The sequence below is a fragment of the Notechis scutatus genome, chromosome 2 (genome assembly GCF_049901735.1).
Source record: "Notechis scutatus isolate UNSWTSFEM ecotype Mainland chromosome 2, rNotScu1.2, whole genome shotgun sequence".
Lineage (NCBI taxonomy): Eukaryota > Metazoa > Chordata > Lepidosauria > Squamata > Elapidae > Notechis > Notechis scutatus.
Window position 1 is genome coordinate 126,881,107 of NC_142010.1, and position 25,243 is coordinate 126,906,349.

Consider the following 25,243-nt stretch of genomic DNA (forward strand, 5'->3'; position numbering starts at 1 on the left):
GAGGTGACCTTGAAAATTATCTGGTCAGCCCTCTGTCTAAACCCAGGAATCCTCTCTTCAGCATATGGCCATCCAGGCTGCCTTTAAAAATATTTCCAGTGACAGAGAATCCATCGCCTCCCAGGCAATTTGCTCTGTTGCTAAATACCTCTTACTACCAGGAAAAGGGAAAGAGGTATCAACTACTTTTCAGGGTGACTTTAAAAAATAGTTAAATGTAACAGTCTCTTTGCTTTATCTTGGGGCGGGGGAAGTTGTAATTTTTTTCAATGTTTGCTATTTATTTATTAAATTTGCTTGTTGCTCACCTGACTGCAAGATGACTCTGGGCCACTTACAACATCAAACGTTCATTTTAAACAATGCAGTGTAGGGATTATAAAACAGAATAGGAAAAGGAGGAGAATTAAAAGTTTAGTATTAAAATGAATGCTTTCCTGACATCCAATGGAAGTTTGCTTCCTTCTAATTTAAACCCATTGTGTCTTGTCTTCAAAAATGAAAACTGAATAGATTTACTTATCATTTATACTTCGGAAACTACAGGTTGTCCTCAGCTTATGACCACAACTGAGTCCACAATTTATACTGCTAAGTGAGAAATGTGTTGAGTGAGTTTTGCCCCATTTTATGACTTTTCTTGCCATACTTGTTAAGTGAACCATTGTAGTTGTTGAGTTAGTAACACAGGTGTTAAGTGAATCTGGTTTCCCCATTGACTTTGTTTATGACTTTGAAGGTCACTAAAATGTGATCACATGACCCAGGACATTGCAACCATCATAAATGTGAGTCAGTTGTCAAGCATCCGAGTGTAAATCATATAACCATGGGGATGCTACAATGGTCATAAGTGTGAAACCCGGTCATAAGTGACTTTTTTAAAGTGATGTTGTAACTTCGAGCGATCACTCAATTGTAAGTCAAGGACTACCAGTAAGAGGCCTTCCATCAAGTCTTTCTTCTCTTCTCTGGCTACCCCTACCAATGCCTCCATTCCTCATATTTTTTTCCACTCAAGTTTCTTCCAGTTGCTTTATCATCTTGGTTACTTTATTCTACAGAGGCGCCCACTTATCAGTGCTTTTCCTAAAATGCAGTGCTCAGAACTGGAGCTAGCATTCTGACCAGTGCAGGCATATTGGGACCAATGCAGAATAGAGAGAACCTATGACTTCTTTTGGTCTGGACACTCCACTTTGGATGCAGTTTAGGATTGCATTTGCTGTTTCTGCAGCTGTATCACCCTGTTTGCCCTCATATTCAGCTGCCCAGAATGGTCTCCCCTGTCCTGTACTTGTGCCTTTCATTTTTCTTACCCTCTTGAAAAACTGCATTTTTAACCTCTTGAAATTCATTGTGTTGCTTGAGCTTGTTGAGATCTTCCGGATGTTTCACCTATTTGTTACCTCTCATCTTTGTGCCATCTGCAAATGTGATAATCATATTTTTCATCTCCTCATCCAAGTCACTTGGAAATAGTTGTTGAGGTTTCCTACGACAGGCCCTGCTGCGTGCTAATCAACCTACCTTTCCTGTTGGTGCAGAGCTATTGCACATGCACTTGAAAGTTGATGGTTAAACCAGGTCTATATTAATCAAATAGCGGCATAGTCCAGCTCATCTTTTGCCTTCTTAATTCATTTTATATCTACTCAACAGTGGTGGGATTGAATTTTTTTTGCTATCGGTTCTGTGGGCATGGCGGAGTTTGGTGGGTGTGGCTTGGTGAGCATGGCAGGGGATGAATACTGTAAAATCTTCATTCCCACCCCACTCCAGGGGAAGGATACTGCAAAATCCCATTTCCTCCTCACCCCCACTAATCTGATTTCCAGCTCTGTTCTCCTGTGCAGGGCAATAAAAGAAAACCCAGCCGATCAGCTGGGACTCGGGAGGCAGAGTGTTATGAACTAAGTAAATGCATTTAATAAAGCTTGACAACCTTACTAGAAAAGCAGGCTCATAATCCTGCAATTCTGATTGGCCCATAAATAGCGAATCATGATTGGTCTCTTCTGGGCAATCTGATTGGCTAATAGCGGGTCGTCTCCCATTGGGCACAGTTTAAACGCTCCAACGCAATTCATTGGTTAATGGGGCAGCAGCCATCTCTATAAAAGAGCTGCTGCTGCCCAAGGGTTTTGCTCTGTTCCTGATTGTTAATAAAGAGTTGAAGTTCACCATTCACTGCCTCGTCTCCATTCCTTGCGCCCATGCCCAGAACATAACACAGAGAATAGATGGGGTTGGTGGGGCCAGTCAGAGGTGATATTTGCTGGTTCTCTGAACTACTCAAAATTTCCGCTACTGGTTCTCCAGAACTGTTCAAAACCTACTGAATACCATCTCTGCTACTCAAGCTTCAAAGCATAATTGAAAAGCCTGCACAAATAAGAAACTCACATACACAGCATCTTCACCGGTATAGTTATATCTGCTTCTCCATTATTCAGGTCTTTGGAAGGGTGTAAGGAACATAGTTCCCAGATATTGCTGACGTGCTGTGTCTAGTTTCTGCCAGCAAGGCCCTTAATGAGAGATTTTGCAGTTGGAATTCAGCCACCTTTAGAGGCTCCAGAAAGGGGGGAGGAGGATTAGAACAATCTTAGTTCAACAGCCAGATGTTCATTTGAAACAGGTTGCTAAGATTAGGGAAGAGATAAAGAAAATAAGACTAGGTGACATATTGATCTGCTGCTCGGTATTAAAATTCTACATACCGGTTTGCTGAGATAAGAGAAAACACTAAACGAATGGACCTCAGAATGTAGTGGAGCCTGTTTGGAAACTCTTCCGTGGATTTTAATCCTTCCCAGGCCCATGGACTATTTTTGTTGGAAACGTGTGGTAATGGCAATGGCAAGCCTGTGGCAGTGTGATGCATGCTGGGTTGCCCCACCCTCTTCCCACAGGTATCTGCCACAGTATCTTGATGCCATTCTCAGGATTTGCGATTCTGAAGAATATTTGATCCTACAATAAATAAAGTGGCATATAAAAAGGGAGAGGTGCGGGATGGTTACGCTGGCTCTGACGTCATCTGAGTTGCTTCCCTGAGGCAGGTAGCTCTTTCATACTTCCTTAGCTGTCTGTCCACTGTGTTATCGCGGTCATCCCCCATGTTCTGGAATGGTTGCTGGCCTGTGTTGGATGAAAGCTCTCAAACAGTTCTTGGTCTGCTGTGACACATATAACTGACCACAAGGGTTTGGACCAGTGTTGGCGGCTATTGATCTGAAGGCCAACTCTGACCAGTTCTGAAGTTCAAGCCAAATGTTAATTAAAGAACAGGAACTGCTCTTGCTAAATGTAAAATTCAGCACTCTGTCTCTATCCATCCACACAGTGGATGGGAAGAATTAGATATGCAGTAATATATATTCTCAAGCGACGATTGCAAGCACCTCTGTATTTATTGTTTGTAGTTGTCTTACACTCCTACATGGTGGCTCTAATTCTTCATTGCAAATAATAGTTATTTGTGTATCTAATTTGCCCATACTGTCCAGTTTCCAAAGCACTGGCTGCTCAATCCATTCATGTGGCACGCGGATGGAAATTGTGTACTTTACTTCATTAATGCATCTCAACTAGTTTCCTTTCCAAAATATGCTTTGCACAAACTCTTAAAAATTGCACCCAGTCTATGGGATGGCAAGTCAAGTTCTTTGCTGAAGTGCTGCACAAATGAAATAAGTGGAATCAACCCCTTTTCACTTCTTACCCATCTGACAAGCCTCAAAAAAGGGCCAACTCCATCCAGTTTCTCGGGGAAGAACAACTGCATTCCAAGTGTCCAGAAGCTGCTACAGTAGTTGTGTGGTCTAAGGTAGTTTGAGGTCACCTTTTAAAATTTCCAAAGACCAGAGAACAGCGCCCATGCAAAATAAAACAGCAAGAGAACAACTAGTATTTTCTTCTCTCCGTTGCAAATTACTCATATTTAGTGGTATGTTCTAAGAGCAAACTAGGTATTTATACAATTTGATGGTTTAGAGAGCAATCCTTGAGGCCAGCTGACTAAAAGTTCAAGTAGGCTGAGATGCACTGCAGCCTAGACCATGCCTGTCTTCCTTCCTTCTTTCCTTCCTTCCTTCTTTCCTTCCTTCCTTTTTTCCTCCCTCCCTCCCTCCCCTTCCCCTTCCTTCTGATTGCCCACTTATCATGGCAACTCTAAATGGCTAACAATGCCTTTAATTAATTTTCTGAAGAGAGTAATAATAGGTAAAAAATTGGATAAGTTAGATTTCCTTAAATACACATTGGGGGCTAACTAGCTGTGCCAGCAGATAACTTTTGATTAGTTAGGGACTGGGGAAAATTCTTGGATATGGGAAGCTAATTTGTAAAAAGAGTTTAACCTATATGAATAGCGAATTAGAATTTTTATTTATTTGGTTCAAATTGTCCAGGCTGCCCTTCAAAAGCTAGTGTTGAGACATAACGATACTGGCCAGAGAGCACTGTGCACCATCTAACGTCCTGTCTCTTCTAAGTTCACCTGTTAGATGCAATGGGCAACTCTGTCGAAAATACTACAGGAACACTTTTGCCAGTCAGATTGGTTTCTGTGGAGGGAATTAAGAGGACAAGCCACCTTATGATGGGAATAAATGGTTATAAATGGTTTATAAAATAGATGCCTAATATCCATGGTTCAAATTATTTTAATATTAATGTGAAGAGAGATGGAAGAGAGAAAGAGAATGATAAAAGAACATTTTATCACTGGTTTTTCCTTCACTGAAAATAAACAAAAAGATCATTGAACAATCCAATTCAGAGTTCTGACTTGAGATACAAATGACCAAGAATCAAATTCTATTCTGGACACATTATGCAATGATCCAGCTCTCTGGAAAAAAGTGTAATGCTGGGAAATGTGGAGGGAAAGAGAAGAAGAGGACAATCAGCAGAAAGATTCGGTTACAGCAGTGACGGGGATTTTGTAGTGAGTCTTGAAGGACCAGATTGTGTCCTTTTCCTGGAGAAAACCTATGTGATCTCAAAGAATTGACCATGACTTGATAGCACATAATTAATCATCAATCAAATTGGATATTTCCCCAGTTTTGAGAAGTTGAAGATAGGCTGCCTAGAACTGAAATAATGGTTTCACATATTGCTTTGCAACTTGAATGAAGGATGTCAACCTGCATGAAGGATGGGCTTGCATCATGAAAACCAAGCCCCACAAACACTTTGCACAGCAGTAGTTGAATCATTGCGCAAAATATGCATCCTTTGACTCATGATCAGTCACATTATCTGACAGCAATGAAACGTGTCCATTTGACATTCATTTGGTGTCCTGGTGTCCTGGAAGTTGATTCACAGATCTTCCTAAATACGTATGTCTGTAACAGTATGTTTGTAGAGGGGAAAAAAACCTCATGTAATCCTTAAGATAAAGTTAAATGTCAGTGATTTGGCATGAAGGATGGGAAGAACAGATAGGCCTCTGTTGATGCTTTATCCTGGATAGTGTTTTTCTTCTTTCTTGTAATCACTGGAAAAAAAAATGGAATCTGGGATTATTGCCTGTTCTTTTCTTTTCTTTTTTTTAAAGTTTTGCTGTGAAATATAAATAGAAACATACCCTTTTGGGACATCAGAGGGACAATCTGCTTCGAAATTAGAAAGGGACATTGAGTTGCATTACAAGAAACATTTGTTCACGATTGAATCAAATTATTTAGGGAGCCAGATTATTGTATCAATTGCCTTCACACTCCTGGAATCAAAAGAAAGTAATATTCAGCTCATGCTAGTTGCAGAGCTGTTTTACTTTCTTCTGTTCAATTGTGTCTAGTTCTCAAAGACTGCCTGGATAAGTCCCTGCATTAATTCCAAGGGACAGACCTATTGTATCTGTATGTATGGCTTTTAATTGTTTGATAATGTCCCACCAAAAAAAAAAAAATGCTGAGATCCTAGAAAGAGTTTAGAGAAGAGAAACAGATAAGGGTTCCAGAAGCCAAACCATACTATGGGTGATTGAGGAAACTTAGGTGTACCTAGTCTAATAAAGAGAAGGACTAACGGGTAACATGATAGCTGTTTTCCAGTACTTGTGGGACTGTCATGGAGAAAAGGGAGTTGACCTATTTTCCAGGGCGCCTGAGGGCAGGACAACAAGTAACAGATGGAAACTTATCAGAGATCCAACCTGGAACTAAGGAAAATTTTCCTGATAGTGAGAACAATTAATCAGACTTGCCTTCAGAAGTTGTTGGTGATCCATCACTGGAGGTTTTCAATAAGAGAGTAGAGAACTATTTGCTAGTATGATATAAGTTCTCCTGCTCGAGTTCAAGCTGAACTGGAAGGCCTCCAAGTTCCCTTCCAACCCTGTTCTATGTTTATGTTATTCTATGTTCTAAACACACACTCACATATGTATGCACACTGTCCAATGTCTATAGAAGAACTTGAGTTTGGAGCATTGAATGTGGAGTAAGACACCTTCTTCAACTCCCATCAGTCCTAATTAACATGTTCCCAGTAAAGATGCAGGGAATTGTGGTTCAGTAACATCTGGAGGCCACCGTTTCCCTGTGTCTGCTATTTCTGCTATTTCCCTATGTATGCTAAATCATGGTTGGTATGTAGGTGGCCCTAAGACCACAGACAGCACTGAAGTTTGTTTTGTATTATGTGTGTGAGATCCTCAAGACCATATAACTTAAACCTGACAGCAGTTTGCTATCATTTTGAGTTGGGAAACATACAGGAACTGTAGGCTAAACTTAAGATTTTGCTCATCACTGTTAAAAAATATCCCCAGAATGTCAAATCATTAATAGATTAATTGATGTATTGAATGGCCTTATTCGGCCACTTTGACTGCCAAAAGACTGCCTAACCCTGAATTAAATGCTACTTAAGACTTGGGTAACTCTTGATATTTGAGGCAAGCTAATATTTCTTAGCACTATGAGAACACGCACATTTTCCAGGTTAGAAGACAGCTGAAAGTTGATTAGCTTTGCTCTTCGTTTAGGGGAGATTCATAACAGGAGGAAGGAAGCAAGAATCAAGGCAAGGCTTGAATTGGCCTGCTATGCCTAGGCAGGCTTTCTGGTATTGCTATATTTCTCCAACTGAACAGAATTTCTGGATTTGATTAAAACAAGCTGCAAACCATACTATTAAAGCATACAATTAAAGCAATCCCCCACCCCCCCAGACTTTCTTTTATTTTAACTACTTAGGCTTGTGAGTGAAAACAACCTGGGCCTCATTCAGGCCTCTGAACCACACACTACAGACAATAGAACCTGAGGGTCGTCAGGCTAACCTGTTTGAAGAGGATCACCACACAAGGAGCTGTCGCTTTAAGAGAAAGTTTATTCTGCAAAGAGTTAATATTCAGCAAAAAAAAAAAAGTGGGGAGGTTATTGTGGTTGCAACATGTTTCTGTTAGAAGTGACTCACTCCACTGTTGGCCGATTTATAAACTTTGGAGAGGGGAGGGAAGATACCATGGATTGAGGGATCAAGGAGGGCAGAGCAAAATCTGGGCTGTAGAGGAAGAGAGACAGTGGAGAACGAGGTTCTGATTTGCTGGGCCTGAAATCCAGAGCGGGAAGCAGTTATTGAAGTGCTCTTTGGACCTTCTTGGGGAGCAGTGCTGAGGAGCTGCCTCTGGCTTGGTGTGTGAGGAAAGCAGACATGAAGCTCCTGTCGCTGACTCTGCTCTTCCAGCTCTTCGCCTGGGTCATCTTGGCCAAGGGGGCTGCTCTCAACAGCATGGAAGAGGAAGAAGCTCTGGTAGGTTGGGCCCAGAGACCCCCCACCCTTTGATGGGAGAGCAGAAGCCTCTGTATGGTGGACCATCAGGAGGAGACAAGAAGGGTGGGAAGAGCTCACTCTCTGGCCTGACCGGGCCTGACTTACCTGACCTGTATCTCCAAAGCTCAGGCTTTTCTTCCTTCTGCTCGGACTTCAATCCTCAATTCATCTTTTTTCCAAATTGAGTTGCTTTTATTCCAGAGTTTTTTAAAACTACAATGTTTACAAAATACGGGGAGTTGAACATTTTCTGGCAAAACAGCCAAGTCTAACTCTTGTGGGGGAGAGTGTATGTGTGCAAAGCTTGCTTGTGTTGTTAGCAATAAGTCAGCATGCTTTGTGTTATAGAAAACAAGATTAAGTGAATAAGCCATGATTGAATTACCCAATGTAGATGTTGTGCCAGCACGGCTGGTCAGAAATGTTTCTTCCTGGTCCTGCAGGAAAGATTGGGGAAAGGTTTTCCAAGTATTTGTCTGTCTCTTTCTCTCTCTCTCTCTTTCTTTCTCTGCCTATCTATCTATGATATCTCTATCTCTCTCTATCTCTCTCTGTCTATCTATCTATCTATCCATCCATCCATTCATCCATCTATCTATCTATCTATCTATCTATCTATCTATCTATCTATCTATCTATCTATCTATCTATCTATCTATCTATCTATCTATCTATCTATCTATCTATCTATCTATCTAATCCAGGGGTCTTCAAACTTGACAGCATTAAGACTTGTGGACTTCAACTCCCAGAATTCCTCCTCCAGTCATCTTAGCACAGAAATTCTGGGAGTTGAAGTCCACAAGTCTTAATGCTGTCAAGTTTGAAGACCCTTGATCTAATCATTGCCTAGACCTTGATCCAAGAACAAAAATTAATATATGAAACTGGGTGGATAAAGATGGCATTGATAGGGTTCATGTATTGTAATAAGCCATTACCTGGTTCATTTGTTTTGGCATCGAATAATGAGTGAATTCAGCCAGTCTTCACTTTTATTTTAGTCTATCTATCTTCACTTCTGACTCAGAGTTGCGTCTATCTTCCTGGCTTTTAATGAATCTCAGATTTCATCTTCCTGGTTTAATCCAGGTTGACTCAATTTATCACGGACTCTGTTCTTGTGGCAAAATGAATGGCTGACTCACTTGTGATGAGCTGAAATGGCAGATTGAGGAGTTTTGTGGTACTGTGCAACCAAGGCTGCAATTTTGGCTCACAGCAAAAGAATCTGGTCCGATCAGGGAGGGATCACAGCAAGCAGCAATATGCTATTTATAAAAATGTGTGCATGCCATTAAAAATGTAGCAACGGTTACACAAGTGTGAATGTATCTGTGAAAGAGAACATAATGCTTTGGAAGAACAAAGGGGCTATTATGGATTATCCTCTAAAATGTGCATCTGCATGAGAACTCCTAGCATTTGTGCTACTTTGCTATCTCAATTCACTTGAAGACAGCAGGGAGATCCAAATAGGTGCAGAAAAAGGAAGGTCTGTGGCCTGCAAAATCTAGCATTGATTAGCACAGAGAGAAATTACCACAGGACCTCATGGAGGTTACTCAATGTCAACCTCTTTAGATGGTCTGGATCCAAAAATTGCTCCAAAAGAAATTGAGATTGGTTACACTAACACAATCTCACAAGCCTGATTGTGTCCAGCTTCCTCCTCCTCTTTATAGTTTATTATTCTCTTTATAAAGGAGGTGTACACTTGAACTACTTCTATTATCTTGTTGTTCTGGCCTTTAAAAATGCTTTAGCCCTTTTGCCTTGACAATGGCTCCTGCCTATCTTCATCAAGGTCATCTTTATTAGCTTTTTATCCCACCTTTATTACTTTATTATCAGTAACTCAAGGCAAAGAACATACATATTACTCCTTCCTTCTATTTTCCCCACAACAACAACAACTCTGTGAGGTGGGCTAGGCTGAGAGAGAGGGACTGGCCCAAAGTCACCCAGCTGGCTTTCATGCCTAATGTGGGACTAGAACTCACAGTCTCCCGGTTTCTAAGTCAGCACCTTTGCCACTTCACCAAACTGACTCTGTATTTGTCTATGGAGATTCTCAGTCATCCAGGTCATGGTTGTCCCAGAGGTGCTTTTTCAAAAGGCAACTAGACTTTCTTTTTTTTTTTCCCCTTGTCTGACTGACTGAAGAACTGAAGAAGTTTCTTGGATGAGAAGTGAAACGTCTTCAGGGGAAGACAAGGAAAGTCCATTTGCCTTTTGAAAAAGCACCTTTGGCTCTGTATTTCTACACTCAGTTTGCTAGGACTGTCTGTGTTCCAGTTATGTTGGGGGTGAGTTTACCTTTAAATTTTATTTCTTTGTTTCAGGATTTCCTGCTGCAGTTTGGATACTTACAGCAGCCGCTAGAACAGTTCTCCCATAAATTCACAGAAGAGGAGATCGAGGTTGCTTTGAGGTAAAACAAAGACCCCAGAGACATTAAACCAGAAACATATTTCAGGAAAACATATAAAGACTTTGGGTTGTCCTGTCAGCAGTCACATTTGGGGGACCACAAGGGAACCGCAGACAAGCTCAGCACGACTTAGGCTACCGGGGTGGGGGGAGGGGAGGGCATGCAGCAAGTGTCCTGCAACCTGAGAAACTTGGGATCCACGTGTTGGACAATGCCAGTCACTGTGTGTATTCTTTTCTCCCTCCTGTTTCTGTTTCAACAGAGCTTTTCAGCTTGCTTCAGGACTGCCAACCACTGGGCAGGTGGACATGGCAACCCTCTCCCAGATGAGGCAGCCCCGCTGTGGTGTGGATGACCCCTTCAATGAAAGGACCTTCAAATATCTCCTCTTGGGTGAGCATCCCTCAAATTGCTTCCTGGAGGCCAGGTGGTTCCCGCAGAAGTCCTGTGTCTAGGGAAAGGGTGAAGGATTATTAAAAGTTGGAAGAAAGGGATTTCAATTGCCCTGAGATGCAGATCTCATCCTTGGGAATTCTGCTTCAGGGCCCTGTGTTTGAATCGAAAGCCTTTTTGGTGTTGGGATTCACATAAATAGAGTAATCACACCTTTTTTCAGATAGTAATAGCATTAGCACTTAGACTTATATACTGCTTTACAGTGTTCTACAGCCCTCTCAAAGGGGTTTACAGAGTTAGCATATTGCCCCCAACAATTTGGGTCCTCATTTTACCCACTTCGGAAGGATGGAAGGCTGAGTCAACCAACCTTGAGCCTGGTGGGATTCTTTCTGCCAAATTGCAGTGGGAGTAGCTTACAGTACTGCACTCTAACCACTGCACCACCGAGGCTCCATTAGATGCTCTTATGTAGCCCGAATGGCACATTCACACACAAAAGGGAACTATCACCCTTGTAGGAGTCACAAGGTCTGCTAAAGTGGGGGGGGGGGGAACTGAGCCAGGCACCCCCAAGTGAGGGAACATCTTCCTTTGTTGCTGTCCCTCTTCCTTGAAGGATGTTCCTACCAAGATTACATTGGCTCCCATCCCGCTGGTTTTTCAGAAAGTCATCAAAACGTGGTCCTTCCAAAGAATCTCATAGATTGGTGATAAGCGGCTCTCTTGCTATGGATTGTGTGTATGTGTGCGTGTGTGTGTGTGTGTGTGTGTGTGTGTGTATTCTTCAGGGCACTGTTGCTTTGTTTCTGTTTGGCTTATGATTGTTATTCAAGGGTATTGGGGTTTTCTTTTGCTAGCAGCTTTGAGTCTTGTTGGACTGAGCGGCATATAAATTGTAATACACGGAGAAATCCTGAAAGATAGAGCAGTGTAGACAGAGCATGCTCAGTGAACCTAGAATACTGGGTGGTTATTTGGGAGCTTGTCAAAAATTGCATAGAGGAAGGGTAGAAAAGAGTGTTGGAATCAAGGTTCTGTTCTACACTGCAAATTTTTGTTATTGGTGCTTTTAATGGATCATGACTTTCTATATTGTATACAAGTCAGCCTCGATTATGATCACAATTGAGCCCAAAATTTATGTTCCTAAGTGAGAAATTTGTTAAGTGAGTTTTGCACCATTTTACGATTTTTCTTCTCACAGTTGTTAAGTGAATCGCTGCGTTTGTTAAATTAGTAACACCGTTGTTAAGTGAACTGGCTTCCCCATTGACTTGGCTTGTCAGAAGGTCGCAAAAGGGGATCAAATGGGACACTGCAGTGGTCATAAGTCTGAAACAGTTGCCAAGCATTTAAATTTTGATCATGTGACCAAGAGGATGCTGCAAAAGTCATAACTGTCAAAAATAGTCATAAGTTACTTTTTTCAGTGCTGTTGTAACTTTGAATGGTCACTAAATGAACTGTTGTAAGCCAAGGACTACCTGTGCAATCTTGCCTGCAAAAGACCTATGAAGGAGGTGTACCTACATACCACAGGAAGTCTTCGACTTACAAACATTCAAAATTAAAATGGTGATGGAAAAAATAACTTACAAACCGCTTCTCTTGCTTACAACCATTGCAGCATCCCCACAGTCTCACAATCAAAGTTTAGGTATTTGGGAACTGTCAAATATTTACAAAAGTTGCAGGATCACATGACCCCCAGCTTTGGGCAAGCAAAGTGAGTGAGAGAAGCCAGATTCACTTAATGAACACCTGATTTACTTCACCATTGTTGTGATTCACTTAACAGCCGTGGCAGAAAAGGTTGTAAAATGACTCATTTAACAACTGTCTTGCTCCACAACAAAAATTCTGGTCCCAACTGGGGTTGCAAGTCAAAGGCTACCTATATATCCACGCTTAGCAGGGACAAACCAGTATTATATGAGTAAGGTAGGAACCTATGTGGTTTGCTAGGGAATTAAATCAACGCGCCCCTCCCCCCTTTTTTTTTCCTTGACAAGACACGATTCCATTTTTCAATTCAGTTCAAAAAAGGGTTTATCTCATTGGTAAGTCTTCCTGGTGCTGATAAGGTAAGATATGCGGGAGACTGCTACTATTTCTTATCTTATCAAGGGAGATAAGACTGAGCCTCTTTCCCAAGCCATCACTTGCCAGAGGATTCTGGTGGATGTAGAAGTTCTTTTTAGTTTGGAGAAAATAAGAATTAAGAGGCTTGTGGCGCTTCTGTAAGTTCTCTGAACATTATAATCATCAGCAAAGAGCTGGAAAGTGTCTTAAGAACAGGTGGCTATTCTCAAAGGCACCTGGTAAGCTGGTAAAATCTATAATTGATGGATTACAGCATTTTTCATGATGATGCCTTCCCTTCTCAATTAGAATGGCAGCTACATCTTCTCATCTTTCCTACTGTCTTCTCCTATTGGTATCTTATGATTTATCACTTGCTGTTTGTATCTTATGATTTATGATTGTACCTCATGATTTATGATCTATGACTTAGTTTGTTCTTTTTATGTGCACTAAATGCTTATGCACTGGAGACAAATTCCTTGTATGCCAAACCACACTTGGCCAACAAAGAATGTTCCTATTCTTACGAATATAGTTTCTCCCATTTTTCTTAAAAAATATTTGAGCCGAGTTCAAAAATATCAGAGCTACTGTAAGTTGGGAAAGACATTTTGCGATTTTTAAAAATTATTTTCATTTTAGAGATGAGATACGGAGACCAAAGTTTTTAAAAAATAAACAGTCTGATATGGGGCTGTTACCACAGATGAGGGGTCTTCAAACTTGACAGATTTAAGACTTGTGGACTTCAACTCCCAGAATTCCTCCTCCAGTCATGTTAGCTCAGGAATTCTGGGAGCTGAAGTCCACAAGTCTTAAACTTGCCAAGTTTGAAGACCCTTGCCATAGATTAACACAGCTTTTTTTCCAAGGTGAGGTTAAATACAAACTGAAAGTCTGTAACCTACTTTGTAGCTCCGCTCTGAAGCACTGATGATGTTACTTAGGGTAATGAAACATCTGCAAGAAAACAAGCAAACTCAGAGAGAACCAAGGACCCTTCACTCTGTAGCTTGTCCTGAAACTTCTACTTCTAACCCAAATTGAGATTTGCTATGTTAAGCTCAAACAAGTTTTGATATGAAGATATCAGTGCTAGAGTCAAGGACATGTTGCCAACCAAAATCTGACAATGTAAGCCATGTGCATTCATTTACGTTACTTTTATCTTGCTTTTCAGTGTTCAAAAAAACTAATCCCAAAGTAGTTTACTGTCAGATGTTAACTTCCTGCATGTGGGGAGCTGATCATAGAATTTATTCTGCTGTAGAAAAAGTTCCGGGAAATAATCTTAAAATAATAATTTTAAAATAATCTTAAAAATCTTTAAAAAGGGAGTACATGTAACAACATGCAAATGTGGATGGCTAATATTTTTCATATTTTGGGATGTTCTTGCTGCATCAGCGTGTCCAATTAAACGCATTCAATACAGATAGTCCTTGACTTACAACCATTTGTTTAGTGACTGTTCTAAGTTACAGTGGCACTGAAAAGTGACCTATGAGCATTTTTCAACACCATTGCAGCATCCCCATGGTCACGTGATCAAAATTTGGAGGCTTGACAACTGGCATATATTTATGATGGTTGTGGTGTCCTTTTGAAACCTTCTGACAAGCAAAGTCAATGGGGAAGCCAGATTCACTTAACAACCATGTTACTAGCTTAACTGCAGTGATTCACTTAACAACAGTGACAAGAAAAGTGATAAAATGTGACAAAACTCACTTAATAATCGTCTCAACAGCAGCAACAGAAATTTGGGCTCAATAATGGTTGTAAGTCGAGAATTAGCAGGCAATCGTTTCAACTGTAAGGCTTCCACTTGCTATGAATTTCCCCCATGTAAACCGATTTAAAAAAAACGATAAAGGAGAATATTTGTAGCTCAGGGATAACATGAGGGGTCCTTGGAACTCTCTGAGCTTAGTTCTTTTCTTGAAGAAGTTTATTTAATCAGAATAAGTGACATCATCAGTGACAAAGATCAAAAGCGGGTCATGCTGAGTTTGCAGAGACTTCATGGAGAAGTCTAGGTAATTTTCTGGCTGTAATACGGAGACAGTTTTTCCCCTGTCTTTTTCCATGAAGCCTTTCAATTTACCCAATTAGCTTATAGCCCAGGAATTTTTTGATAGTCTCCATCCTAACCAGGCCCGACTATTAACTCACCATGCAAATATAAAGCAGTTGCACATTGCAGTGAAAGATAATTGAACCTGGAGAAACTCTCCAGAATTTGGATGTCTTCCCTTTTAAAGATCCCCAGATGTAGAAGAATTTAAGAAGGGGAAGAAAAAACAGTTCCTCTGCCTCAGGAAAGTAGAAAGGTGAGAAAGAGATTCAGAAAAAGTCTATCTCGACTTTTCTTTTGTCCTTTTAGAAAGGAGCCGTGAAGGGTTTGGGCAGGCTTTCAAGATTTGTGTTAGTGTATCAAATAAAAATGAAGTTGCTTTTCTGGCATTCCTGCGGTGTCTGGTCTGTCTCAAAAGGCTGATTTTGGATTTGCCTGGGAGTATCTTTGAATCTGCTTTGAGCTGATATGTTTGAGCAAAGAGATGCACAAAGCCAAGATTAATGAATTAGTCTACTCACCCCACCCATGCTTAGTATGAAAGGAATGGACATGTAGCTCTGACCGAAAGTAGGAATTAGGACCAGCTTGTAGTGGTTGTGGTTGTAATGGCCTGGGAAGCCAGTTTTACTCATGCTGACTGAAAAAGTAAGTCCAATAAATTTCTTTAGATTAGGGTATATTTCCAAGTATCGTAACAGTTTCTTTGAGGTTCCATGTTGGTCTTTTGCACCAGAATAACGAAGTGATACCCTAAAGCAGGAGTGTCTATGGAGATTGTCAGTCATCCAGGAGAGGATTGGGGAGGGGGAGAGAGAGAGAGAGCTGGTAACCAAACTTTAAAAGTAGTGATGTCCCCTTTTTGTGTTTGTTTTTAGGATTCACACAAAGGCGGTGATTCTCCCAACTTTCCTCCTGCCTTATTTCTGTAGGGGAGCCAGTGCTCAGTTATTGATTCCTCTGATTCTGTGCCTCCTTCTACAGGTCGCTGGCACAAGAAACATCTAACTTACAGGATCTACAGTTACAGCAAAGACTTGGGGATTCCTGCCACACGCACTGCAATCCAGGCAGCATTCAAGTACTGGAGTGATGTGACCCAGCTCACTTTCCAGGAGGTGCGGACTGGCCGTGCTGACATCCGTCTGTCTTTCCATGGTGCTTCTCCTTGGATCTGCTCACGGTCCTTTGATGGACCCGGTATGGACCCACGCAGGGCTGGGGAAGGGGTAGGGGGAGTTGGCTGGAGTTTGGATGAGAATAATGTTAGCAGAAATGGGGTAGAGCAGCTGGCAAGGATATGACAGAGCGCAAGCCTGATTTTGCTTTATTGATAGAAGTAGGGTATTGTAAGCAAGTATGATTGGAAATTGGACTAGGATTGGGGACATCAAGGTTTGAATACCCCTCAACTATGGCACTCACTGGGTGTATTTGCAAATGTTTACCTCATAGAACAAAAGGGAAAATAATATAGTAGGGCGGTAAGAAACTGTTCGTACCATCTTCGCTATAAATGGAATGTACAATTAGTACCTGCCTTAGTGGGTCATGAAGATGGATTGATTTTAAATCAAGATAACTTAAACCGAGGTTTTTAAAGTCCCCTCCTGAATATAATGAATATGACAATAACATTGTTGAAAGAATGGAAGAACCTTAAAGAGGAGAACATCAATTCAGTCCTGGAAAATTGGGAAATATGAGAAAAATTTCTAAATAACCCTCTTGATTCTCTTAGTATATATACAGAGAAAACTTAATAGGATTTCAGTTTTCTGCAACTATGTCCTCCAACAGAAAAGTGATGTTCCAGTCATCTTTGTATGGTTTGTTTTTTGATGTGACCTAACTGAAGGGCTGATACTTTGAGAGAGATTTGGCCAAAATGTCTAAATTTCATCGACTGGTCATCTCATAATGTGTTAGATTTGAGAAGGATGTATTTTTCCACCTTGCTCAATCTGATAAGTTGCCCAGAGGGAACTCTGACAAGCAACTCTGCACTGGATTTCCATTTAAATTTCTCTAGATCACAAAAAAACTGCCTTGACCAAAATAATTTTAATAACACTTGTAACAAAAAAACCTCAGGAGTTTACATGCTTTACCTCCATTTTGTTCTTATGACAACTTTGTGAGGCAGAAGAGACAAGAGCAACAGTGAAAGTCTCAAGATGGTCCTAATAACATTCATGGTTGTAACGTGAAGTTGAGCAACTCTTAGTCGAGTTGTTACATTACAAGGAACCTCTTCAATAGTGTATAGAATCATTTTTTTCATAATTTTTTTATCCTATAATAGAATCATTTTTTATCCTATAAGCAAAGTAGTTGGAGCAATTATAGATTCTTCTTGAAAATACTACTCAACTTGTTTGTGTAGTTTTTAACCCAACTCTTTAAAAAATGCTGTGTTTTTATGAAAAAGAATAGATACTTGCCCTTTTCTGTTTTCTCTATAAAGATTTTAAACAATTATAATGTGCTTATTTTCACATTAAATCTGTATCATAAGTCTTACACTAATTTCAGTCTTAAACCATTTAGAAGGCAATGCATCAGATATGATGGTTAAGAAATGTGTAGGTCCCTCCTGCCACATTTGGTGGCATTCCTACTTGAAGCAGCAGAATGTGATAGGAAGACTGGTGCTGAGGAGGGGGAGGGAGGGGAGGAGGAGGAGGAGGAGGAGGAGGAGGAGGAGGAGGAGGAGGAGGAGGAGGAGGAGGAGGAGGAGGAGGAGGAGGGAGGGAGAAAGAAGAAAGAAGAAGAAGAAGAAAAAATGGGGCTCTGTGTTGTGCAGAGGAATTGGTAGGATAAGCCAGATCTTTACAACAAGGGTTCAGAAGGATATGCCAAAATTGCAAATTAGTAACATTCAATCCTTTCTCTCTCTCAGGTCATGTATTGGCCCATGCAGATATCCCAGAATTGGGAACAGTCCACTTTGATTCTGATGAGTACTGGACAGAAGGGACTTCCCGTGGGATTAACCTCCGCATCATAGCAGCCCACGAGATTGGCCACGCGCTGGGCCTGGGTCATTCTCGATACCCAACTGCACTCATGGCTCCTTCTTACAATGGCTATCGGCCCCACTTTCGCCTGCATCGGGATGACATCGAAGGCATCCAGGCCCTGTATGGTATGGAACTCAGCAGCCCAGAACACACCCCAGGTCCCTTGGGAATCTCTCCGCCCCGGTTTGCATGCAATTGGACAGGACTGTCGTCCTGGTCAATTTGGTCATTCTTAACATGCTCAGCTGCTCTGTCCTCTTTCTTTGTCTGTGATTGTGTGGCCACAGCAGCTGGAATTTCTATGTAAGGAAGGTGGGAACACTTCTGGGAACAGACAATTTGGGTTGTTTCTGGGTCGGCTTATGATAAGTTTGATGGAGTTGAAACGAAAGCAGGATGACTGAATCATGGGTATGGACATAATGGATTTATGTGCAGTGTGTGTGTGTAGTGGTGCAGTAGCCTAGAGGTGGAGCTCTCGCCTCACAATCAGGAGGCCGTGAGCTCGATCCTAGTGTGATGACCCGGGCATGGCACAAAAGCAACAAAGTCACAAAAATGGCTAAAGTCCCTTTAATACCTCCATCTTGGCCCCCAATGTCCAGTTATCCTTGGCTGGAGATCAAATTCTTCCAAAAACAGTCTACAAAGGGAAAAAATGCAGTCCAAACCCAAAGTACAGATAAATTAGAAATTTTTAAAAATAACAGAAACCATGCTGAAGTAATTAACGCTACAGGCCAGGATAATAAATTGCAGACTTCCAAAAGAGAACGAAGCACACACAGTTGGGAGGATGCCAAAACCCAGATAAGCCTCGACAAAGATAATGCACGCTTTGCTTCCAGCAAGGTGCTTTGTGCAAATGCCCTTCTTATATCCTGTTCTCCCGGCTGCAACTAGTGAAAGGGATCAAGGCCTTTTTCTCTCCGTAAGCCACATTGCTCCCTTTCCGTTCCTCCCTGCGTGCCCTAGGATGAAGAGGGGGTGACCCTGGGTCTTCCTCTGAATGCCCAGCCAGACTGTGCCCTTCCCTCATTTCTTCCACAGCCACACGCCCACTTCCTGTCAGCTCCTCAATCTCCCCCTCAGTCAGACTCCAACAAGGGCATGACACCTAGGTAGAGGCCGGTATTTCTCATTCTGGTACACCAAGAATAAATGCTGAACAAAATTCTGTATGGGTGACAGGAAGGGCATTTGACCATTAAAACCCTCTGCTTGCTCCATTCAGTTGCCCAGATTCCACCTCGCAAAGTGGTTAAAAGATGATGTGTGTGTGTGTGTACATATGCACACACACAGTATATACAGTATGTGTGCGTGTGTGTATCTATTTTGTTTGTTTGTTTGATAGTGCATTATTTCACTATGAGACCACTTTTAGGTTTTAACCACTATGAATTTTTAAAGAAGAGCATCTAGAAATAGTTGAAATAACTGCATTGAATCCCATGTTAATTTACTCTGGGAAGCATATGAGCTGTAGACTTATTATTCCCCTGTTACATCTAATATGTCCAAGCCAGTTTTTTGTAAAACAAAAAGTGCTGACTATATAGGGAAGAGAGATAACGACAAATAACGAGCTTTCACTTTATGTCTTCCAAAAGGAGGGTTCCTTCTGGAGGGTAAACTCCCTGTTTATTTTCCATTATGCTTGAATTCTGATGCTGTCTTTTTTCCCTTTCCTCTCACCCTCCCACTTGACCTCTTGGCTGTTCTCGTGTCTTCTCCGGTTAGTCCATCCCCTAGCAACAAGGAGATCTGTTTCCCACAATGACAGTCATGAAGGGATCTGATCCAGTGGTTTTGAAATCATGCGCAGAGGAAGCCAAGATTTTGTTGACAAAATTGGCCTGGACTTCTTCCTGATGCATTTCTAAACAAGCCTTTCAGTTTGGGAAAGCAAGTCTGGAATCAATATAATACGGTAGTTCTCAACTTAGGATGACATTTGGGTTTTGTCTCTAAGCAAAGTGGTTGTTAAGTGAGTCCCCCTGATTTTATTTCTTTTTTTGCTGAGGTTGTTAAGCAAATCTGGTTCCACCCCTACCCACCCCATTGACTTTGCCTATTGAAAGCAGGTTGGGAAGGTCGCAAATAGCAATCACACGACCATGCTGTGATAGTCATAAATGTGCGATAATTGACAAACGTGAATTATGACTGCGTGGACACTGCGCTGGTGATAAGTGCGAAGGATGGTCATAAGTCACTTTTTTCAATGCCATCATCACTTCGAACAGTCGCTAAATGAATGTTCGTAAGTTGAGACTATTTGTAGTAAGAGATCAGTAGTTAGCCAAACACGTTGACAAATTCCCCCTCCCCCCTTTTTTTCATCCCAATTATTTTCCCTGTTCTTTTAGGCTTGACTCACAATTCAAATTATTTTTTTACACAGGTAAAAAGACCCTGTCAACAACTGCACCTGAGACCACCCCTGCCCCCTCTACTTCCCCTGCAGGCACCCTGAAACCTAGCAAAGTCCCTGATCCCTGCAAAGATGAACTGGACGCTATCATGTTGGGTAAGCCACCTCTCTCATCCTGGTTTCTAGAGCCAAGCTTATTCTTCCACCACCTGCAAGAAAAGCCAAGCTTGAACTCAGCAGCAGAGCAAACTTGATAAAGAGTACACAACTTGGGAAGCCTGCCATCCCATTAAGATGCTGGGCAGGGGGGCGGGGACACAGAAGAAGCCCTGCAGAGTGCAGATTTATGCCCTGGTTAGACAGATAATTGCTGTGGATTACTAAAGGGAATCCTGAAAGTGTGTTGCAGCCATCCTACTCTAAATCACTCTGAATGATGTCATAGAATTCAATGAGGTCACAGAATTGAGAAACAACAACATGCGTACAAATGATACCATCCATGAAACAGCAGCTGTTCAAGTGATTAAAGCCATCTGTCTATAACTCAGATGACCTGTTCATCCATCTTAATCCAGGACCTGAAGAAGACCCAGGATTTTAAGGAATACTTAAAAAGGCACCTGGATCTCTGGATCTCTCTTCCTGCTTTACCTGTTGCAGCAGCAGGAGGAGGGGGAGGAGGGAGGAGGAGGAGGAGGAGATGGTGGTGGAGGAGGAGGAGGAGGAGAAGGAGAAGGAGAAGGAGAAGGAGAAGAAGATAATAATGCTCTGTGTCTTTTCAGAATTAAGAAAAGCCAACTACAGTCCAATTATTGATTTTTAATTCTTCTCTCCTACTGTTTAGGATCATATGATAAGACATATGCTTTCCATGGTGATTATGTGTGGATGGTGACCGATTTTGGTACCAACCCTCCATTGAAGATCTCAGCATTGTGGAAGGGTCTGCCTGGGAGGCTGGATGCCGCTGTGCACTCTCCCCGTACGGGGCGCACTTACTTCTTCAAAGGTCTGTGCATTGAGATGACCCCTCTCCTCTTCCTCAAATGCTCTAACTTGATCCCTTTTTATAAAGAAAGTGAAATATCTTTGCTGTAAGCTGCTCAAAGGTCACCTCTTGGCAAGATGGGCAGCACATTCATGTTCTACCTCCATTCTGATGATGATGCCTTTTTTTCTCTTCACAAGGCTTCCAAAGTGAGTATAAAATAATGTAGTTGCCTCCAGGATAGGACATTTTCATACTAGTGGCTTCCCTCAGCCATTGTTGAAATGATCCAAAGCTGTCCTTGCACATCAATGGGTAGATAATTTTAGAAGATAAAGTTGCTAGCAAGGATTTGACCAGAGATTCTGTAGTTGCTATTAATTATAAACTATATTTTATAGTTTTTAATCTGTATTCATTCCATCTTGGTTACCAGGCACTAAAGTATGGCGTTACCGGGGATTCAAGCTGGATTACGGTTACCCCAAACCCCTCACTCGTATCCCCGCCAAGATAGATGCTGCTTTCTATTGGCCAGTAAATAAGAAGATATTCTTATTTAAGGTAAAAATACAAACCATGAGGCTTTAAACTTCTGGGAAGCATTAAGCTAGAAGTCATTTTCAACCAAAAAGATTCCTAAAATGGAAAATACAAGTTTGGAGATACATGAGACAGAGATACGCCTGAATTATTAGGATATGAATTAGATATGCTAGGATGTGACATTGTTTTGGTAAAAACAACAACTGTTTTCTTCACTGTGGTTCAGATAGTAGTTTGTACAGATTCTCAGGCATACAGGTCATGGTTGTCCCAAAGGTGCTTTTTTTCTGGAAGCAACTGGACTTCTTGTTTTTTTCTTTGAAGGTTCTTTCTTTGTGGATCAGATAGTTTTTGTAGTTCATCCTTGCAACTTATGCTCCTTATTCTCTGGTATTTATGGAAGGAAAACAGAAGTTCTCTGAATCCAGGGCATACACAATCCTTGATGTACAATCGGTCACTTAGTAACCTGAATTTGAAGTTCCAACAGTTGGGCCCATAATCATGTGACTGAAGTTCAGGAACTTGGCAACATAGCTGTTTACGGCTGTTTGCAGTGGCCTGTGGTCATGGGACTGTGTTTGTGATGGTTCTTGCCAAACAATAGCACTTACTTCCAGGTTTTCTTGCAAAACAGCACCTATGGTTTGCTTAATGACATTTGCCTAATAACTACAGTGTTTGCTTAACGACCACAGAAAAGAAAATTCGGCAGGCTCCATTATTGGGCAGGCTCCAAACTATATGTTGTACTTAGGTTAGATAGCCCTTGGCATTCAGCTGAACTACCTCTCAGAGGTGGTATTCAGCAGGTCCTGACCAGTTCTGGAGAACCGGTAGCAGAAATTTTGAGCAGTTCGGAGAACCAACAAATCCCACCTCTGACTGGCCCCGCCCCCATCTCTTCTCTGCCTCCCATTGAGTCCCAGCTGATCAGCTGGGTCTTCTTTGGTTGCCCTACACAGGAGAACGGAGCTGGAAAGCAGGTTAGTGGGGTGGGGAGGGAATGGGATTTTGCAGTAACCTTCCCCTGCAATGCCCACCAAGCCATTCCCACCAAGCCATGCCCACAGAACCTGTAGTAAAAATTTTGAATCCCGCCACTGCTACCTGTCCTAAGCACAACACATATTTTCTTAAAATGGGGTTTGAGAGACTGAGGATAGGTTGAATATGTCACTAATAGGCATGAGAGGAGAAGGCACAGCTGATTTAAGCCTTGTAGGAAGGAAGCCATATGGAGAAGGGAAACCATTTGGTTTGTTAAGATATTTAAATTAGTAGCTGAAGCAGTAGGGTTGTGCAGTGTGCCAAAACACACAATTGTGGTTGATTGATTGGAGAGTGCACCCACTTGTTCCTGCATGAGGCAATCTATGTTGTGATTGGTTGCTGTGGTTGTGAAGGGGGAGTTTCCCTCTTTTCTCACCTTTTTCTTCTGCGTGCCCTGCATCCTCTGGCATTTACCTCATGATGCTCCTGTGTGCCTGACTATCTCGTTTGCTGAAAATATATATGTAAAATATATTTATTTCTATAAAACTGCAAGTTCATGTCAGCGTCCCCTCTGCACAATTCCCTGAACAGACTTTGCTTAGTGACAGGAAGGAAAGGCTGTACCCTTAACATATAATGGCAGAGCCATTGATGATGATAGAAAGTTGGCTTGTTGGGTTGCCATTATGTTCTTTTCTTAAGCATTTGAGGAACGCTAGACAAATGGACAAAGGAGCTGCGAATGCTAGGAAGGGCGTTAATTCCTTCTTAATCTCTTTTCACAGAATACAGAGTACTGGCAATGGGATGAACTGGGGAGCCATTTTGTTAATACCCCTAGAAAAATCTCCACCCTCTTCACCGGGGCTCCAACACATCTGAATGCTGCACTAACCTGGGAGAACGACAAAGTCTACTTTTTCAAGGGACAGAGATACTGGAGACTCAATGACCAGCTTCGAGTAGAGAGGGGCTACCCGCTAAGCACAGCTGAGCGCTGGATGAACTGCTGATGTTTAGGGCAATGCTCTGGCTTGCAACTTTCAGAGACAGGCCCTTCTCTGAGCAATGAGATGTGCTGTTGTTGTTTTTTTAAGAGACCCCACAGCGACACCTACAGGTGATGCACAAGAGCAAGTCTTCTGAATGGGACCAACTTGGGCAGAGGAGCAAAGAAAACCACTCATTTTCTGGAAACTCCGTTTCTGCTGAGCTTCTTCATTGCAGACATATCTACCTTTTTTTAAAAAAAAAAAAAAAATGCTGGATTTCAAAAAAAAATATCCAGATGATCTCAGAAGCAACATAGCTGCAGAAAGAACTAGCCCAGTTTCAGGATTCAGGAGACCTTGGAGACTGTACCTAAGAAGTCAGTCTGTAGAATAATAATATAACATGAGAGGGTGTTTTTTTTTTAAAGAGAACTTTAAGGGTATTTTAGATGTATCATTCCTTGTTCTATGGCTGTGTCTAGTCAAACAGAGCTGCAAAGTTTTAGAATATTGATGGTTCAGTTATTTGTATCTCTATCAGAAGAAGATTTAAAAAAAAATATTAAAGCTGAAATCACAAGGAAAGTGTAGGGAATATCCTGGGGTAGGGGAGTATATCTCTTGCAATGCATACACACATGCAGACACACAAACATCACTGTTAGGGCAAACTGCAGATTCCATGGTAATAGTTTAATCTCATATATATCCAACAGGATGACTTGAGGGCTAGAATGTTGTTTCCAGTTCGGCAAAGTCTACCGGATTCCCAATTTTAAAAAAAAGAATATTGTTATATATGTGTTTATGCTTTTTCCTTCTGACGGGGAAATTAATTTTCTTTCTGGTTTTGTTTAGGTGGGTACAACCAGGCCAAACATTTTGCTGCCTAAGGCAGAGCAGCACAAGCCATCCCTTCTTCTCCTTTGCACTAGTGTGGTTCAAAATTGTTATTTTAGTATCAGAAGCAGAAGATCCCAGGCGCACATTTCAAAACAGGGGGAAAAGTTACAGAAATTTAACAATGAACAATCCTTTCCTCTCCGTTTTACTTTGCAGATGAAGAGGGAGGAAATGTAGTCAGCTTATCTCAAAGAGGCTTGGCTACAAACAGGCCTGAACATAGTCATGGGCCGTTATTCCACTTTCATGATCCATTGCAATTGAAATTCTCCATTGAAAATAATTGGCTGGACAAGCATGAGCAACAGTCAATGCCAATCTGCCTTAAAACATTCACAATAGTCTTCTGTTACTCATGCAGAGGAAAACGCTAACCCTGCCAGAAAGTAGGTGGGATTCATTATTGGTTTTTCTCAGAAGGAAGTGAAGGTCAGCTTGCAATTTCTGTAATACAGTTCTGATCTCATTTTGCAAGAAGTCACAGTACAGAATTCCCCTTTAGTACCATGTTGGTCACAATGCCACTGTTTCTACCACCACCACCACTCCGCTGCCAGCTTTGAATCACTAAGAACAATGAACAACAGTCAGAACATTGTAGATTCTACAGCCACAAACTTCCA

General features: G+C 41.6%; 1 protein-coding gene across 1 annotated transcript; it reads left to right on the forward strand.

The window, feature by feature from the left end:
- Positions 1 to 7,428: 7,428 nt before the first annotated feature.
- Positions 7,429 to 24,513, forward strand: MMP19 (matrix metallopeptidase 19). Its single transcript, XM_026678727.2, has 9 exons — positions 7,429 to 7,776; positions 10,143 to 10,231; positions 10,494 to 10,624; positions 15,777 to 15,992; positions 17,695 to 17,940; positions 20,223 to 20,348; positions 21,040 to 21,204; positions 21,620 to 21,747; positions 23,511 to 24,513. The coding sequence occupies exons 1-9, from the start codon at positions 7,678 to 7,680 to the stop codon at positions 23,736 to 23,738; spliced, it is 1,428 nt and encodes a 475-aa protein (XP_026534512.2). The 5' UTR covers positions 7,429 to 7,677; the 3' UTR covers positions 23,739 to 24,513.
- The last annotated feature ends 730 nt before the right edge of the window (positions 24,514 to 25,243 follow it).

Bases quoted from the DNA above. Each gene is read 5' to 3' on its own strand.
- MMP19 (XM_026678727.2), top strand. From the start codon at position 7,678: ATGAAGCTCCTGTCGCTGACTCTGCTCTTCCAGCTCTTCGCCTGGGTC. The intron at 15,993-17,694 runs GTATGGACCCAC...TCTCTCTCTCAG, and splicing joins ACGGTCCTTTGATGGACCCG to GTCATGTATTGGCCCATGCA. The intron at 20,349-21,039 runs GTAAGCCACCTC...CCTACTGTTTAG, and splicing joins ACTGGACGCTATCATGTTGG to GATCATATGATAAGACATAT.